The sequence below is a fragment of the Chinchilla lanigera genome, unplaced genomic scaffold (assembly GCF_000276665.1).
Source record: "Chinchilla lanigera isolate Chin_1 unplaced genomic scaffold, ChiLan1.0 scaffold00017, whole genome shotgun sequence".
Lineage (NCBI taxonomy): Eukaryota > Metazoa > Chordata > Mammalia > Rodentia > Chinchillidae > Chinchilla > Chinchilla lanigera.
Window position 1 is genome coordinate 30,075,067 of NW_004955418.1, and position 13,167 is coordinate 30,088,233.

A 13,167-nucleotide genomic window follows, 5' to 3' on the forward strand; every position below is an offset into this window, starting at 1 on the left:
TCCGGTACCGGGAACCGAACTCACGACCTTGCACTTGCCAGGCAGGCGCTTTTGCCGCTGAGCTAAATCCCCAGCCCCGACCAGTAGCTCTCTGTCGGGTGCCCATTTACCAAGATTGAGCCTCATATTCTCTTGAGAAATAATGACAGAATTATCACTATGAATGGATTTTCACAAGCCAGAAAAATTGGTTTACTTCTCTACGAGGGTTCTTACCTTGTGATTTGTATTATAGCTTCCTAGGAAGTGTGAGGTATTCAGAACTCTTTCTGCCCGTTTGTGCCGATACACAGTTTAATGTAAGCCATTTCGTCAGGAATCAGAGATCATGAGCTGCTTTGATAGACACTGCGCCTCTGTTCACCTCAGCCTGCAGGGCTCTGAGCAGCTCTCTCGCACTTGCCAATGCAGCCCTGCCAGCTGCTCACTAGGGACAGAGGTGTCCGGGTGCCAAGCCCTTGAGGAATGCTCTGCTATGGTCTGCGTAATGAGAGTTTTTCCAAACTCGCTGCTAACTGCATATTCTGGAGTTAATTTTTTGTTAATTTTTTATTAATGTTACTGTCATATCCCCAGAGACTCATTGTGAAATTTTCTTTGACTTATAATCACTGATCCCATATAAACACAGTTACTGATTTTTCTTTCTAATTTATTTTTTTCTTTCTTTTCTCTTCCTGGGATTCATACTCTAAACCAATTTCCCCTGCCTAGAATTTCCTGTATCCTGTGTTTCTAAAACCTTCCCCTACTTCAAGGTCAAATTTCAAGTCTCACTCACTTCTGTTTCTTTTCTTTTATTTTCACAATGGACACAGCACTTTTTCTTAGTTCTGTTTTCTCTGTGTCTGTCAGTTTCTGTCCATCTCCCTGTATCTTTTTTTGCTTATCACAGCTACGTTGCACTGTCATTGAACTTTTACCATTTCTTTACATTTAGCAATGGGATTTTAAACTAACGTAGCCTAGTGTTTTACCTTAATCTTCTGCTACCAGATAGTTTATCATAGTATTAGTGGATATTGACAACACTATTAGTTAAAGAAAATTTCATTAAAATCAACAAATACTAAACTCTGTGCTAGGAATTTTTTCTGTTAATGAAAAGAAATAAATCCACCAAATCCTGTAATGATATAGCAAAATGATTTATTAAAAAAGATTACTATATAGGAGATAAGTACTGCAATAAAAAGTATATTCTTGTGCCAGTATACAGAAGAAAGGAAATTTATCTAGGTGGAAAATTGGTGAATGATCAAAGAACAGTTTACATGAGACAAATATTATCTGAATTGGATCTTATAGCTCAAGAAAGAATCTTCTGTGAAGATAATCTGTCAAGGAAATTTGATCAAGAGGAGCTGAATTTAAGGACAAAGTAGATGGATTAACACATTCTATTGAAAGTTTAGTTATTCACAATTTTTGCTTGATGCAGGATATGTAGGATGGATGGGGATTGATGCTGGGACATAGCAGAGGAAAGCTAAAAATGTACACCCAACTCAGAGGAAGGAAGTGGTTTGGTTATTAAATAATTGGACCCCCCAATACCTGTCTAGGGTGTGGCTATTATGATTAATAAACATTATGAAATAAAGAAAGGTGTTAGAGTACACATTATATTTTACTGGCCACAGTATGAAAGCCAGATTGAGCAAGGGCCTTGAAGAATTAAAAGACATTTGAAGACATCTTATGTTTGAAAATACTTTATTTCTCCTCTATACCACGTCTATAGTCATCTGTGTTGCTGCTAATAATAACATCATTTGGGTTTCAGTCAGCTACATTAGGTTAACACATATGATTAAGCCTATTTCTGGACGTTTTCCACTTATGTGCAATGACAAATAGATCTGTGCTTTGAAAGAAAATTGAATTGGCTTGTTGTAATGGTTTAGATCTAAAATATCCCCTAAAAGTTTTATGTGTTTGGTAGACGATTTGATCATGGGGGTGCAGTGTCATCAGAGGAATAGTCTACTAATGCCTTCATAGCTGATTTAGTATTAGAGGTGGGGCTTTGTTAGAAGTAACTGGAGACATAGCTAAGAATGGTGTATTCTTGTCCCTGGTTCCTCCCTTCTGTTTCCTTGCTGCCATGGCTAACCCCTTTTCCTTTGTCAAGCCTTCTGACAATCTGTTTCTGCCTTGAAGCCAGCCAACCATAAGTCAAAATAAACCTCCTATCTTTTAAATTGTGGTTCTCAGGCATGCTGTCCCAGTAATGGGAAACACAGAAATTGGTACCAGAAAGTTGGCATTTTTTTACTGTGCATATTCTTGACCATGTGCTTCAAAAAATTTTGGAACTGGTTTGTGGAAGGAATTTGGAAAGCTTTACAGATGCCTACTACAGAAGACCTAGAATGCTGTTAGCTAAGCTTGATGGGAGATTCTGGCCAAAGCTCAAAAGCATAGAACACTGATAGAAATGTGGAGAGTAAAAGGCAAACTCAGATTTCAGTTGGGAACAAGGATTCCATTGGCAGTTGGAATAGAGGATGTATGTGTTTTACCCTGGTAGACAATTTGCTATATTTTGCTCATGTCCTGAGACTCTGGGAGACTAAGATTAAGTGTAGTGGACTAATTAAATCTGGTGAAGTAAATTTCAGGCAGTCCAATATTAGGGCTGTGACATGGGTACTGTTGGTTGTCTTTAGCTAGATCTACAGTGAGAACCAGGAGTAAATGGCAGAGTGGAATGATTTTAAAACTTTTTAGTTTTGCCAAAAAGGAAGCAACTGCAAAAGTGAGGTCATGGGTAGGATCACTCCTGAAAAGATTAGTATTTTAAAAAGCCAAGTACGTTGTATAGGGACAGGAAGAAAGATGCCTTGAGGGCATCTCAGAAAGCAGCAATTCCCCACCAAGCACAGATTCAAGGGTGCAAAACTAAATATTTCATTTGAGAAGAGAGTCCATGTGATGCCAGCTCATTCAGGGCTGCCTAAGGAAATATATCACTTATTTCAGCCTTCCAGATTCACTGAGACCATTACAGCCATTGCCCAAGGGGCCCAGCTACTGCTTGAACTGGTAGCAGACCTTGGTGTCATCCATGTGGTGCTGGTTTTATGGGTATGCAGAGTGCAAGAGTTATGGGATCAGAGAGGCTTCTACCCAGATTTCTGAAGGCCTGAGAGGTCAGGCAATTCCCTGCCAAGAGGGCAGTGTGTGAAGCCAGGAAAGTGAAACTAAAAGTGTAGTAGAAACCCCAGGATGCCGGAGATGCCAGAAAAAATAGTGGAAGTGACATAAAGAAGAGAGGAAAAAAGTTGGAAGAATGATGAAAGTAAATGGAAAAAAGTGGAAAGAAGAGAGTATATCAGGTGAGATAAAATCTAATTAGATGAGATCAGGTTCATTCAGGTAGTATGGCAGATCAGGTGGTATGGCTGTTCTTGTGGTATGGCTGTTCAGGTGGCATGGCTGTTCAGGTGGCATGGCTGATCAGGTGGTAGGGCTGATCAGGTGGTATAGCTGATCAGGTGGTATGGCTGATTGGGTGGTATGCTGTAGATGATAAAATCTAATTAAAAGAGTGGAGAAAAAAGTAGTACAGTAAAGTAAAAGTATGGAAATAATGAGAAATAAAAAAGCTAAAATGAAAGATACTAGAAAGTAGGAATGGCAGAGGAAAACGCAAAAGTAAAAGGGGGAAATAGAAAACAAAGTTCCCTTAGTCACTGTCCCTGACCCACACCTTGAAAGGGGAGAGGTCTATTTTGGCTCCTTCAGTTCATAGTCACCTGGCTTCAAGGCAGAAAGAGCATGCTGGGGGATTTGGGTGAGGACAGCTGCTCATCCCATGGCAGCCAGGACACAGAAGGAAGAGAGGAGCCAGGAACAAGAACACACCCTTTCATGTCACATCTGCAGTGACCCCACTTCTGACCGGGCCCCACCTCCACAGAGCATTCTGCTCTAAAGTCATCAGTACCTTAACTCATTGATGAGTGCAGGACACCAACATACAGTTCACCTTCCAAAAGCTCCACCTCTGGACTCGTGAGACTTTTGGGGGGACATTCCATATCAAAACCTTTTATTCTACTCCCGGGTCCCCAGAGAACCATGTCATCTCATTGCACAGAATGTATTTAGTCCATCTCAAAGAGTCACCAAAGTTTTAACAGTTCCCAGCACTGCTGAAAAGTCCAAGCCTGAAGTCCCCTCTTAGAATCTCTTAGCTGTGAGCCCCTATAAAAATAAAAAAGGAAGTTAAATTCTTCCAACATCAATGCCATGGGGTTTTGATTCCAAAAGTGATAAACAGAGGTGTAGAAAGAATAGGACTAAAGTGAGACTGAAATCCTGCAGGGTAAGTATTAAATCCTGTAGATCCATGTTCAGCATTCAGGGTAGGTTGTGCAGAGATGTAAGCTACAAAGGGCTTGGGTAGATCCTCTCCTACAGCACAGCTGAGAGCAGCCCTCATAGCCTCTCTCAGAGTGATTCCACTCACCACCATGGCTTTCCTCAGCAGATGATCCATGTTCCAGGCATTTTACAGCTCCCTGGGGTCTCCACTACACTTCTAGTGTTACTCTCATAGCTTCACGCACTGTCCTTTCAGGGGGCAATTTCCTGAATTCCTAGGCCTTCTTCTGAAACGTGGATGGAGGCCTCTCTGATCTCATAACTCTTGCATTCTGCATACTTATAAAACAGCACCACATGGATGATACCAAGGTCTGCCACCGGTTCAAGCAGTAGCTTGATCCCATTGAATCATGGCTGCAATGGCCTCTGAGTGTCTGGATGGTTGAACTCAGGAGCACATTTTCCAGTGTGTCCCTGAATGAGCATGGCACCACTGGGTTCTCTTTTTAAAGGAAAAATTTAGATTTGCACCCTTGAGCCTGTGAGTGGGGCATTTCTTCTTCTTTTTTTGCTTTTTTTTTTTAAAAAATTTTAAAAAGAATAAAAAAAGAACAATAACAAAATACCAACAACATAGAAAAGGACAAAACAAAGCAAAAATAATAAGAATGATACAAAATTTCCAGACAAAATGATAGGAATTAACAGCGGCTGTTATATTACATATTGTTATCTTCAATGAAGTTGCTCAGATTACCAGATGTAAGAATGCAAGATTGATCACACCATTAAAAAGAAAAAATAAAAATAAAAGTTATAAATGAAACAGAGTTTCACTAAACAGTATGATAGGAAATCAGCAATGGTTGTTATACTGCAGACCGCTGTCTTCAAGTTAGTTGTTCAGATTACCAGATAAAAGCATGCACAAATGGTCAAAAAATTAAAGCATTAGCTGTTCCTTTCAATAAACCATTACACATCATCAGTACAATTTCCAGCTATCCTTTTGTTTACGTACATATTTTCCCTTTCTTTCTTTCTTTCTTTCTTTCTTCCTTTCTTTCTTTCTTTCTTTCTTTCTTTCTTTCTTTCTTTCTTTCCTTTTCTCTTTTCTCTTATCCCAGTTGTTTCTTCTTTTGAGCAATTTCTTTCCCTTTCATAGTATGTATTGTATGTTTTGGGTTTCATTTACTCTTTCATATTATTACACTAGGGAGATAGGACAATGTCTACACATGTGAGTCAGATTTATTTCACTTATGAATGTGGTCCCTATTTGCAACCATATACCTATAAAAGACTTGAGTTTATTTATTTTTATAGCTGTGTTACTGTATTGTATAAAATACCACAACTTTTTTATCCATTCATCAGTTGTTGGGCATTTGTGTTGTTTGCAAGATTTAGTTATGACAAATTTTGCTGCTAAAAAACATGGGTGCACATATATTGCTGTGGTATGATGTTTTTAATTCTTCTGGGAAAATACCCAGGAAGGGAATAGGTGGGTTAAGTGGGACCTCTAATCCTAGTTTTGTAAGGAATCTCCACACTGATTTCCACAGAGGTTTCACCAATCTACACTCCCATCAGCAGTGGAGAAGTGTTCCTCTTTGCCCTCAGCTTCTCCAACCTTTCTTTCTGGTTGATTTCTTGATAATAGCCACTCTTTCCTGGGTGAGATGGAATCTCAGTGTTATTTTAATTTGCATTTCTCAAATGACAATTGATATTGAACAGTTTTTCATGTATTTATTCACCATTAGTATTTCTTCATCTGAGAAGTGTGTGTTCATCTCAGATGCCCATTTTTGGATTGGGCCTTTGAATTTTGGAGGTCTGATATTTCAAAATTCTTTATATGTTCTGGATAGAAATCCTTTGTCTGAGGGGAAGTTGGCTGAAGTTTTTCCCCAATTTGTGGATTTTCTTTTTACTCTGTTGATGATTTCTTTTGATGTGCAAAAACTTTTTCAATAAGGGAAGACCCCAGTTTGTGATCCTTTGAAGTATTTCCTCTGCAATTTGGTTTTTGTTCTTGAACTCTCTGCCTGCTCCTATGCCTTCAAGACTTATACCTACTTTCTTTTCCAGTATGTTCAGCGCTTCTGTTTTACTATTTAGATTTTTGATCCATTTTGACTTTATTTTAGTGCATGGTGATAGACATTGGTCTAGTTTTAGTCTTTTAGTATTTGGCATGTGGAGAGCTAGTTTTTCCAGCGTCATTTATTAAAGATGCTATTTTTCTTCCAGTGAACATATTAGGCCCCTTTGTCAAAGAGAAGGTGGCTGAGCTTGTGTGTACTTGTATCTGCATCTTCTAATTTTTTCCACTGATTTTCAGCTGTTTTTTATTCCTGTATTGTGCGGATTTTATCACAGTGGCTTTATAGGATAATTTCAAGTCAGGGAATGTGATGCCTCCTGCCTTGCTTTGGTTGCCCAGGACTGTTTTTGCTATTTTAGGCCTGTTTTGGTTCCAAATGAATTTTAGGAATGTTTTCTCTAGATCTGTGAGGTATACTAATGGTATTTTAATTGGGATTGCTTTGAATTTGTACAGTTTTGGGAGTATGGTCATTTTCTCAATGTTGATTCTTCCTTTTCATGAGAAAGGAATATCTTCCCAGTTTCTGATATCCTCTTTGATTTCTTTTTTCACTGTACTATACTTTTCACTGTATAGATCTTTCACTTCTTTTGTTAGATTTCTTCCTTAGTATATCATCTGTATAGATGCTACTATGAGAGGTGTGGTTTTCCTAATTTCTCTCTCAGTCTATTTGTTGTTTGTGTGAGGTTGAACCTCCTTGGGTCGAGGGACCTGGGCCTGTGGTAAGTGGCCATACGGTGAAAGGAGACACTGGAGACCAGGCTGATGGTGCAGATCTACTTTATTGCGGAAGTACCAGGTGTTTTATAGAGCAGGCTAGAGGTGTGGCAATGGAGGCGAGCTAGGGGCGTGGTTTGGAGGTGGTACTAGTGGCGGGGGGGGGTGGGGTGCGCGGTGCAGAACTAAGAGGTCAGAGCGGGACAACCTAGGCAGGGCGACTCACTCGGTTTGCCAAGGACATGACGAATCCGAGTTTGCTCAGACCCGTTCCTCCGCCACGGCCGTCAACCAGACCTCTGGACCCCTTTTTCCCACATTTGTGTACAGGAACGCTACTGATTTTTGAATCTTGACTTTCTATCCAGCTATGCTGTTGAATTTGGTTATCAATTCTATAAGCCTTTTGGTAGAATTTTTGGGGTCTTCTATGTAGAGTATCATGTTATCTGTGAATAATGATAATTTCACTGCTCCCTTTCGTATCCTTATTCCTCTTATTTGTCTCTCTTGTCTAATTGCTCTGGCTAATATTTCTAGAAAACTATATTGAACAGGAGTGGTGACAGTGGACATCGTTGTCTTGTTCCTGATTTTAAAGTGAAAGCTTCAGTTTTTAGCCATTTAGAGTGATGTTAGCTGTTGGTTTGTCACAGATGGCTTTTATCAGATTGAGGTAAAATCCATCTATGCTAATTTTCTGTAGGACCTTTTATCATGAATAACTGTTGGACTTCATCAAAAGCTTTTTCTACATCGATGGAGATGATCATATGATTTTTGTCCTTGACTCTATTGATATGGTGCACTACATTGATTGATTTGTGTATATTGAACCATTCCTGCATTCCTGGAATGAATCCCACTTGGTCATGGTGTATAATCTTCTTGATGATTTATTGCATTCTGTTTGCTAGTATTTTATTGAGAATTTTTGCATTTATACTTATTAGGGAGATTGGCCTGCAGTTCTCTTTTTTGGTTGGTTCTTTTTCTGGTTTTGGTGTCAGGGTAATACTTGCCTGCAGGAACAAGTTGGGGAGAATTCTTTCCCTTTCAGTTTCATTAAAGAGTTTGAGAAGAATTGGCATTAAATCTTCTGTAAATTTCTTGTAGAATTCAGTGGTGAATCCATCAGAACCTGAGCTTTTCTTCATTGGCAAATTTTTTATTAAATTTTCAATTTCACTAGCTGAATTTGAGTTATTCAGGATTTTTTTGTTTTCTTCATTCAGCTTTGGTAATCCATGTATATTTCAGAATCTGTCCATTTCCTCTGTGTTTTCCATCCTATGAGAGTAAAGATTTTCATAATAGGTATTGGGGATCATCTGAATTTCTATAGAATCTGTAGTGATTTCACCCCTTTCATTCCTTATTGCATGTATTTCAGTTTTTTCTTTCCTTTCTTGATAAAGTTGGCTAGGATTTGATCAATTTTATTTATTCTTTCAAAGAATCATCTATTTGATTCATTAATTCTTTGGTTTTCTTAGTCTCCATTGCATTAATTTCTGCTCTGAGCTTTATAATTTCCTACCTTCTTTCCTGCCTTTTTCTAGGAGCTTGAGGTGCAGCACAAGATTGTTTATTTGTGCTCATTCTGTTTTCCTGATGTGGGAATTCACTGCTATAAATTTCCCTTTGAGGGCTGCTTTTATTGCATCCCACAGGTTTCTGTAAGTTGTATTTGCATTTTCCTTTGATGGTAAATAATGTTAAATTTCTCTTTTAATTTCATCTGTGACCCATTGGTTGTTCAGGAGGGTGTTATTGAATTTCCATGTGTTTATGGAGTTTTTGCTGTATTATTCATTCAAGATTTCCATCATTTTTCTATGCTCCTGTGTTTTCTCATCTATGTCTTCTTTGGATGTGCCGAACAATTTTTTCATTATTGTTATCATTTCTTTTTTACCTGAGAGATTATTTCTGATCTGATGTCTCGTATGGCCTGATGGAGTTGTTTCTTTATTTCAGTTGCTGTCATTTCACAAATTTCCGGTGTATGACTTCCAAGCTCTTCTGTGTTGATGTCTCCTGGACTTATCCTGGATGGGGGAGGGGTCTGAGATTGCATTTTGCTGTTTCCTTTTGTCATTTTTGAAGATTGGGATGTTCCCTGAAGCTCAGCCTTTCTCCCATGATGGTTTGGAAGTGGCAGGGCAAGGACTGGAGGTACCAGTGCTCCGTGTGGCTCCTGTGATGGTGTGTGGGTCAAGATGTGGTTGCAGATGCTCCCACACTGGTGGGTATGGGAGGTTCATTGGGGTTCCTGAAGCTGTCTGAGATTCAGCCCAGATTCCACAAGGGTGCAGCGGGGGGCACAGGTTATGGTCAGGCTTCAGGCACTGCTTGGGACCAAACCTGGTTCCTGTGCTGGTGGGGGAGGGGTGAAGGCACAGTCATCAAGGCTGTTGATGCTTTCAGGGTTCAGCTCAGCTCCAACAGTGATGCAGGGGGCCACTTCTTCTTTCTGAATGCCATGAAGGCATCGTTCTTCTTGTCTCTGTACAAAATACTTGGTTTCTTTTAAGTGGTTTCTTTTAGTAACCATGCTCCCCATTGTCCCAACATTTCAGGTGCTTCCTCTCTTGATGAAACTGCAAACCTCTCCCATTTTGCTCTTGATTTTCACTGGCTTAAAGGAGTCAGCAATACATACACTACACCCTGAACACTGCGCTACCTTGAAAGTTCCTCTTCCGAATTAGTCCACTACCCTAAGTTACTGTGTCCCACAAGCTGTCAGGACATGGGTAAAATGAAGACAAATTTTGTGCCAGGTGCGATATACTAGCCTCTGGTCCAGCTCCCAATGGAGCCCTTGTTCCCATCTGAAACTCCTTGAGCCTGACCTTTATGGTCTGCATCTATCAATACTCTGATCTTCTGCATTCTGGCAGAAATTCCCATTAAGCTTGGCTTATTGCATTTTAGGGTTTCTTTAGCTGGCACCTCCATTCTTTTCCAAACTCCTTCCACTGACCAGTTTCAAAGGCTTCTAAGCCATGTGGCTCAATGCACACAGCAGCCACTCCATTTCTCTGTACTAAAATCTGCCTTAGTCCCTTTCTCATCACCTGGACAAAATGCTCAACATTCTCAATTTAAAGGAGGAGGGATTCACTTTGGGCCATGGTTTTTAGAGGACTCAGCCCACTATCTACTGCATCAAGGCAAAAGAACAGGATGAAAGGCCCAGTCTTGGGACACTTGCTCATCCCATGGCAGCCAGGAGGCAGACAGAAAGGGGAGATCCAGGAATGAGAACACACAGGTCACACCCTCGGTGACTCTCCTCTTCCAACCAGACTTTTTCCCTTAAAAGCATATTCAGCTGAACCCTCATCAGTGGCCTATTCTACACAGGAATGTGGCAATCTCTTGAGCTAATTCATGTTCCAAGTTTCCCACCTTTGAATATGTGAGACATGTAAGATTTTAGATCTTGACCATAACAAAAATAAAGCAAATGATTAGTCAGATATCCCTCCTGGCCATGGAATTATGTTTGGAGAAAAGTCTTTTAGTAGGAGAAGGATAATGAAAATCTGTTATAATCCTATTGCCTCCTTTGTGTGAAACTGATTTGTGCAGCTTTCAGGCTGTCGCATATGCTTCTTGCTAGATAACCTTGGCAAACATTGGCTGGGCCCAGGCTGTAATTCTGTGGAGCACTTTTACATATGCATCTGGGGTCTTGGCAGTTGAGTTAGCATCAGCAGCTGGAGCCCTTGTTTGTGAACTAGACTCAGCAGTGTCTGGAGCATGCCAAACAGATACTCATTCATTCCACCTGCTCCTCTTGCATACCCAGTGGTGTGACAAATGACCAAGTAGCCACTAGAAGCTTTCCCACTGGACCACACCAGCACACCAGGCTCACCTCCTCAGTTTCAGGCTCCAGGTCTCCTTTCTTTGCAGGCTAGGTTCATGGATTCAGGGTACAGTCCTGTCCCAGTGTACCCTGGTGAGTTCAGATTACAGGTTCATTGCAGCATGTGGGCATGCCCTGTAGACCCAATACTTCCCAGCTTCCCAGGCTCAGGCTAGTCCTGCAGATCCAGGGCCAGGCCTGCCTCTTGCTGACTTGGGCACTGTACCAGGCTGAGGACTTGAGCAGCAAGGCCCACAGGCTCTGCAGAGGGCCTACCCACTCAGAATACTAGACAAACTGACTGTGAGAGGTGCTCCTACATAAAGATCCCCAGCAAAGAAATCTCTTCCTAGAAAAAGTGTCTATGAAGACTGGAACGAGCTGCTGCTCTCCCAGATGTGTGGATTGGATGAAAGGTGAGACAGACTATGAGGAACCTAGGAAATAGCCTGAAAAGAGCACAATTAATCATCTGTAGGACTCTCTGAAGAACTGGAAATACACCAGCTACCTGACAATTTGAAAGTAACTGACACAAAGAAGCTCAGTGGACTTCCAGAAAATACAATAAATTCAGTGAAATCTGGAAAATCATCCATGATTAAGGCTAATAGAAAAATTGTAGAAAAAATTCTGTCTGAAAGATACAATGATCGACAGAAAAATTCAAGAGAGCACCACCAGTTCAATCATAAAAGGAAAAACTGAAAAAGATCGATAGTCATGAGATTAAATTAAAAATAAGAAACTCCCTTTAAAGAAAAGTGTGGATCTGATGACTTTCTACTAAATATTTACAGAAGAACAAAATCTTGTTATTTTCAAATTCTTCCTAAAACTGAACAAGAAGGCATACTTCCAAATTCATTTTATGACATGAGCATTGTTCTCATGTCAAAGTCAAACAAGGACACAACAAGGGTCTCCAGGGAGCATAGATGTGAACATCACTGAGATAAAATGCTAACACAATCAACAGCACACCGTAAGGACCATTCACTATGATCAAATGCAGTTAGGTGCTGGGTTACAAAGGATTCAACATATTCAAGACTGTGACTGGGCTGTAACACATAAAGAGACAAAAACCAGCTGATCATCCTAACATGTGCAGAAAAACTTGATCAGTTTCACTCCCCATTCATGATAAATCACTCACGGATCTGCTACAGAAATGATATGACTTACACAACCAGAGCCACAGTGGACAAGCCTGCAGGTGGCCTCGTCCTTCCTTCTGAATCTGCGGAAGTTTTTCTCAGGAGCAAGACAGAGTGCCCACTCTCACCACTTACACTCAACACCCTAAGGGAAGTCCTAACAAGAGCAGGATGTGTGAGAAGAAAGAAGTAAAAGATATCCGATTAAGAAAGGATAAGTGAAATGCTTCCTGTTGGTGGAAAGATCATATATAAAGCCTCATAGATTCAACCAAAAGTTTAACACCAACACGTTGATCAAATTTACAAGACACAAAGTCAATGTTCAAAAATCAGTATTCCTTTAAAATATTTTAATATCTCATGCATACATTTTTTCCTTCAGTAATGCGGTAACTGTATGTTTATGGGGTACAGTATAATGTTTTGCTGTATGCATACACTGTGTCCTGATCAAGGTATTTACAGTTTTCATACCCTTATTATTAATTTCTGCAGTGCTGGGAATTGAGCTCAGGGCCTTGTGTATGCTACTCAATGCTCCACCACATAACTGCATTCCATCCTCCTTATCTACCAGTGCTTGGGGCCTTCAAGCCCCTTTCTTCCTGTTCTTCATAAAAAGTGCAGTAGGTTGTTGTGAGCTTGGTCGCCTGCAATGCTGCAGCTGTCCTACTACTGTGTGCTGGTGCCTGTTATCCAATCTCCCTCTTTCTCTCCTCTTTTCATACTTTTCCTAGCTTCTCTAATTATTACTCTGCTCTTTCGTCATTTAAGATGAGATTTTTAAATTCCCAAATATAAGGGAAATGTGCAGAGCTTGTCTTGTCTGGCTAATCTCACTGACGCCATCTACTCCAGTCCCACCTGTTTGTTGCAAATAACAGAATTTTGTGTCTGCATAGTGTTCTGTTGTGCGCATAGAATATGCCACTTTTTCGTTATCCGCTGTCAGT

The 13,167-nt window shown here is 40.3% G+C and overlaps 1 protein-coding gene across 1 annotated transcript in view; it reads right to left on the reverse strand.

The window, feature by feature from the left end:
* Nucleotides 1–9,737, reverse strand: part of LOC102010059 (olfactory receptor 2M5-like) — a 43,307-nt gene extending 33,570 nt beyond the window's left edge. Inside the window, exon 1 of the mRNA XM_013512879.1 lies at nucleotides 9,539–9,737. Within this exon, the coding sequence (XP_013368333.1) occupies nucleotides 9,539–9,737 (199 nt within the window). The remainder of the gene's footprint in view (nucleotides 1–9,538) is intronic.
* Between the last annotated feature and the right edge of the window lie 3,430 nt (nucleotides 9,738–13,167).